Source organism: Vigna angularis, chromosome 7, assembly GCF_016808095.1.
Source record: "Vigna angularis cultivar LongXiaoDou No.4 chromosome 7, ASM1680809v1, whole genome shotgun sequence".
Lineage (NCBI taxonomy): Eukaryota > Viridiplantae > Streptophyta > Magnoliopsida > Fabales > Fabaceae > Vigna > Vigna angularis.
In genome coordinates, this window is record NC_068976.1 from 5,609,246 (window position 1) to 5,615,245 (window position 6,000).

General features: G+C 31.5%; 1 protein-coding gene across 1 annotated transcript; it reads right to left on the bottom strand.

Annotated features, from left to right (window-relative positions):
- Window positions 1-3,150: 3,150 nt before the first annotated feature.
- On the bottom strand, window positions 3,151-5,669 carry LOC108337610 (acetyltransferase At1g77540-like). The gene is made up of 2 exons (XM_052880345.1): window positions 5,347-5,669; window positions 3,151-3,503 (listed from the first exon to the last, which is right to left on the bottom strand). Exons 1-2 carry the CDS (start codon window positions 5,617-5,619, stop codon window positions 3,432-3,434), a joined length of 345 nt encoding a protein of 114 aa, XP_052736305.1. The 5' UTR covers window positions 5,620-5,669; the 3' UTR covers window positions 3,151-3,431.
- Between the last annotated feature and the right edge of the window lie 331 nt (window positions 5,670-6,000).

A 6,000-nucleotide genomic window follows, 5' to 3' on the forward strand; every position in this document is an offset into this window, starting at 1 on the left:
CTCGCCCAACTAACACAAATTGGCACATCCAACGAAATTAATGTTCTATAAAATTAAAATAAAATTACAAATTATTTAATTTCCTAAATTATTCTTCAGTTGTGCTCATGATCTTTGTGTTTTGTACGTTTCCTCATTCATGAAACATTATAAGATTCAAGGAGACATGTTTTGATCTTTGACCTTGTCATAGATTTTTTGAATTGCAAATGTTCTTCCACAAGTTCTTCTCATAGATGTTAAAGAGATAGTCCTTTATCATGAAGTCTTGTGACTTTTAACTTGTTAGCATCATAGATGGACTATGGTTATAGTAAACATAGGAGAACTTGTTTGGCCTCACCTTATTCACATGTCTTTCCTTCAAACTTAGCCTCTTTCATCCCTAAATGGTGGTAGGGTAGAGTTCACATATTGGATTGCATGTTAGACTGTTTTTCGTAGCTCTAACTAAGAAAAAAAGTGTTGGTTTATACACACCACAATAAATCAGAGTTGGATAAATTTTATAAGCATGACAATTGAATATGGGAGTGAAGTAAAGCAATTTCTTGAAATTGTAATGATGAATGTTTTAGATAATAATGGAAGATTCTATTGCCCCATGTGTTAATTGTTCGAAAGAGTGAAAACTGCCAATTGAAGTTATTCAGGAGCATATTCTTTGTGATGGTTTCCTAAAAAGCTACACAAAGTGGACATGACATAGTGAATTAATGACATGCCAACTTTAGAAATGTCTTAAGTAAAAGTAAAAGAAGTTGATTCAAAGATGAGTGATCGGCTAGTGCAAATGATTCGTGATGTTGGACATGATTCTTTCTAATGTGCTCATATGTTGAGTAACATGTTTCATGAAGGTAACATTGTTAACACTCCATTTTTTTTCTCCGTTTTTCTTTGTAAAAATTCATTTAGTTTCTTTTAGTTTGTAAATTTCTATAATTAGGTTATATTTTACTTTTTGTACAAAAATTGGAGTCTTTAGAAAAACCATTTAAAATTTGTTTTTAGTAGTGTTTTAATGTAAATAATACTTCTTTAATCCGTTTCTCTATTTTTCAGCTTTGCAATTAAGCCCTTGGACTCACTTGGATTCATTTATCAAAATCGCACAGCTTAGTCTAGAGATTATGCGTGCCATTTGAATTAGAATCATTCTTGTGATATCTGATTCAATTAATTGGTCTTATTTTTTCCTTATTTTCATACATGTAGCCAGTACCCATTTAGAAGTTAGGCATCCTTTACATATTTTCTGCATCAAAAGGAAGTTAGTAGTTTCATTTCATAGTGCACACCTTCTGATTTGTTTTCTTTGCATGCTTCAATTCTAATTCTGAATTTGTTCATTGTCATGTTGGTCATGGTTTCAGGCTTTACAATTTTTCCTATACAATACATTACATACATCATCATGTTCATCTTAATTGAATCAATCTAGGTGCATAGTTTCTGAGTTTACAGCGCAATACATGTTGATGTCACATTACTTAGTTTCGACTAATTTGAATGTGTTCTTTGTTTCCATGCATGTCATTTAGGTTAGCTTGCACCTTTTATTGATTCATTGTATTGTTCATTGGTTCAAGTTGTCATGTTGTAAGACCCAGAAAAATATAAAGTTATGGGAAAGATGTTGTAAACGTTGTTTGTTTAAGTGTATCCTAATAAGAAATTGTATATTTATCATAAGTGATACGTCTGTTGGTGATATGAATCTGTAGTCATGTGTTGAATTCCTGTTCTATGTATAAAATGTTCTTATTTATGTATTTTACTATGCTATTTATTGACGTGATTAATTTATAAATACATGTGTGTGTGTGTGTGGGGTGGGGGGTTTGTTGTGTATGGTTATAGTAAAGATGAATGTGATAGTTGGATTGGTTGATGTGGTTGCTTGATGCATGAGGTAGAGAGTTCCAACTATATGTTGTTTTATGTTTTTGCTATCACGGTTTTGTTTTATGAATGAGAGTGTCTTAGTTTCTTTGAATGAAAATGCCTTAGTTTCTTTGAATATGGACAACACATGAGACTGACTTTAATTAAAGTAGGGAATCCGAATTTTTAACGTGCCAATCTTAAATGTTATATCAGACTTTTGTTTTAAATGTGAGTGAAAGTCCGAAAAGAAAATGTGTAATTAGGTTTGATCAGACATTAACATAGAATATTCTAGAAAGAATTAAGGGAAAGAAGGTGGCAACAAGTTAGGTTTAGAGGGTTGAATATTAGCCGTGAGTTGTCTAACATCCCATTTAAGATGTTACGAATATAATATAAAAATTCTAATACGCGAAAAATTTAGAAAATATAGCATTGTGAAAATTTTATATCAAATTAAAACTAAAATTTATTTTTTTAAAGGGACAACAATTATAAAAAAGTTAAATTAAATATATATATATATATATATATATATATATATATATATATATATATATAAAAGTATATGAACTCAAACTTGAATATTAAGAAATTATTCTATTCAACTTATTAATTTTAATTTGTTTCTGTTGTTTTTTGTTGAACAATTTGTGTTTTATTTTTCATTAGATTTAATAATCACATTTAAACTCTAATTAACATGATTTTAAACAAATTTATATAGATTTTAAAGTTAGTTTAAAAATATTTTCATAAATATTTAATAACAATGTTAATTTTAATAAAAATAACAGCATATGAATAATAAAAAAATTGTTACATTTAAATAAAAAGACAATATTGTTCCATTTTTAAAAGTTAATACTAAATTAAATAAAAAAATAAATATGAAAACTAAATTAACACTATGTCACGTTACATTATTACTATTACATCACACTATTAATACGATGTCATACTTATTGTGCCACATGACATAACTTTGAAATGTATGTGAAAATAAAATCCAAACAAAAAATTAAATTATTTTAAAAAAATAAAAAAATCACAAATGACAGTGAATTTAACACTATCTATAAAATACTAATAAAAATGACCAAATTGCATCATTTTTTCATAAATCAGAACCAAATTGACACAAAAAAAATAGTAAATGACCATCTTGACATTTTGGGACAACTAGATAAATAATTAAACATAATCAGAATGAAAGAAAAGGGTAGTAATTTGCATATAGAATTTCTTCTCCCAAATATGTATGGATCAAATGAATGCATGTTTGACGAGTCTCCTAGAAGTTAGGTCCTTTAATATAAATATTTTAGTAATATAAAAAAATTTACTTACACTAGTGATGAGGAATGCCCTTTGGCGACCAATAATCACAAGTTTTTTTTTATAAAAAAGGGAGGTTATTTATTACAAGCAAAAAAAGTGTTGCTATTATTAACGACAGAGCCAATCAAGAATAGTTTAGCAGATAATAATTATCATACAAACGGTTCCTCAGAAGAACCTGGACTAGGAGCTTGGCAGTTTCAGATACTAGATTTGCCTCCTTTTGAGTACACAATAGAATTCCAAGATGGGTTCCGGGGAAGAAATGTGTCCTGCAAAACAGTAGAAATTCTTAAAAGACCAAAACGTGAACATAAAAAATACATTCATGTTCAAAATTCGAACACAATGAACTTGTACATTCTTTCTTATATATTATTTATCTTGTTTATTAACTTTCAACTCACTTATATTTCTCACCTCAAAGCATAATCACAATACAATAAGTACAATGGTGAGCTAACACCAAGATATAAAATACATTTATCACACCTTAATTCAGAAAACTCAATATCAATATAAGTTTTTAATTCAGAATAACTAATGACAAATACAATTAGACCTGACTCAACATCTAAAACAAAAAAAAAAATATTCAATTATATCTTTTATGATATTAGGATATTTGTTATCAAAATCCCTCTTCCTCATACTTTACTAAACCAATGTTCAGCAAAAATATTGTGTCATCTAACTCACTACAAAAACTGTGTAGAATCAGACATTAGACACGACTATACTTAATAGTTAAGACAAGTGAGTTACATATCCTCGAACTTCAGGATATAAGGGTTATCAAGTTTCTATTTCAGACTAAGTATAGTAGTATTAACCCTAAATTCTCTGATAGAGTTACTGATAGGCGGATCAGGCCTGCATATCTTTGTCCAGATCTTATTTGTTGGATATGTTTAAAATACATATAAAAAATTATAAGAAAAAAGTACTTCAAAAAAGTGCTGCGAAGCTAAGACTATTGCTTATTGGTGTAAAGTTAATAATTCTGTTTTATGAATTTGTATTGTACTTTGGGTAAGACTTTATTACCCATATTCTATAAGACAACACAATACAAACAAAGCTTTCCATTAAATTCATAGACATGCCTTTAATCCGTGGCAAGCTATACTTTGTCTTGCAGTTCTATAGTTACCAGCTAACCAACTTTCAGGCGTTATAAATTATCCATAGGTGTAGCTTCTGATATGAATACTTCAAAACAACCAAATTCTGTAGTACTGCAGTTCTATATACTGGATCTAAACTGGAGTTTATGATGCTTAGCTCCCTAATTGTGCCCCAAAATCATAGTCAGGGACCATTTTAAAACCTTGTTACAAAGCAAAGAGCTTGGGGGCCAATGGCGCTCATAATTGAGATTGCTTCTATTCGCACATAAATCTTACAAATTACAACCAATTGACGTTGTCTATTCAAGACAAAGACAACAATTTGCTGCTAGGATTCCTCAACCCCTGCCATTCAAGTTGAGAATCAAGAAAACCATCAAGGATAATTGAAGAATACAGTTTCGATGATGGAATGTTGGTAAAGCAAAGCATAGCAATAAACCTACATTTTTCTTCCCAAGTAGACAAGAGTTGCCTATGCAGGGCAAGATCCACACACTAAAGTGAAGGGCTCGGAAATGTAAAGAAAACTCCTCAATTTATAAACAAACATATCCCAGTATCAAAGACTCCTCAATTTGCAGATGTAAAGAAGAAGGTACTAGTACGCAACCAACCTTCCCCTCTCTTAAGCAAAGAGACTGTTTCTGAATTCAAACCCATGACCAACCGATCACCAAGCCACAACCTTACCTTGAGTCAAAGCTTACCCTGGTTATCATTTTTTGTTGATACATGTAGTTTGACACTTTGTCCTTTAACCCAATAGGAGGAGATTACTTGAATGTGAAACAAGAACATCCAGATACCTCCTAGTTATACCAAAAGAGCTCACCCTAAATATTAAGATTCAATCTACAGATAAACCCTTAAAACCCTCTCATGCCATATCAATGAACTTATGAAAACAAGCATACAGAGGAAACAAAAAGAAAGAAGAAGCAAAAGGGTATAATCTAATCTAACGATAAAGTTAGGTCCTTACAGAGACATAGGAACAGGTCGGGATGACGATTAAGGAGTGCGATTGGGCATGTTGAAAGGCAGCGACGCAAAGGTGGGAGGCCAAGCCAAAACCTCTCTTGGAAGGGGGCACAAAGGTGTGGACCAAATCCATGACCTTCCCCTTCTCTCTCAACACGTACTCCAAAAACGCCTCCTTGTCCTCTGTCTCGAACCTCTGCAAAGCTTCGTCCCATACGATATTGTTACTCTTCCCACCATCACCCTCACCCTCTGCATTGCTCCTCGTCGCCATTTCCACACTCTTTCCACCCTCCCCTCACTATAATGTGTTATACTTTGGAAATTGGGTTTAAATGTGTTTTTTCTCAACGTAATATACCATTTCAGAAACAATACTTTGACAGTTTTCACTTTTGACAATCATTTGACACGTGGGCCTCAATTTTTTTTATTTTCATTAAGGGTAATTTTAGAATTTTACATAATGAAGTAGCCGCTCCTTCATGAACGTGTATCCGCATAAGTCTTTTCTCTTCCATGCACTGCCCCTAGGTAGTTATTGCAATGGTTTAGGAATGCAACACCCTTTCTCTCGTTTGTTCCACAATCCTTAAATCAAATAAGGAGGAGTGGGAGAAAACTCGATCTACAATTATATTTGATGATTGGATAG

Coding starts and splice junctions, on each gene's coding strand:
- LOC108337610 (XM_052880345.1), bottom strand. CDS start 5,619: ATGGCGACGAGGAGCAATGCAGAGGGTGAGGGTGATGGTGGGAAGAGT. Junction 3,504..5,346: donor CGACCTGTTCCTATGTCTCT/GTAAGGACCTAA, acceptor ACTGTTTTGCAG/GACACATTTCTTCCCCGGAA.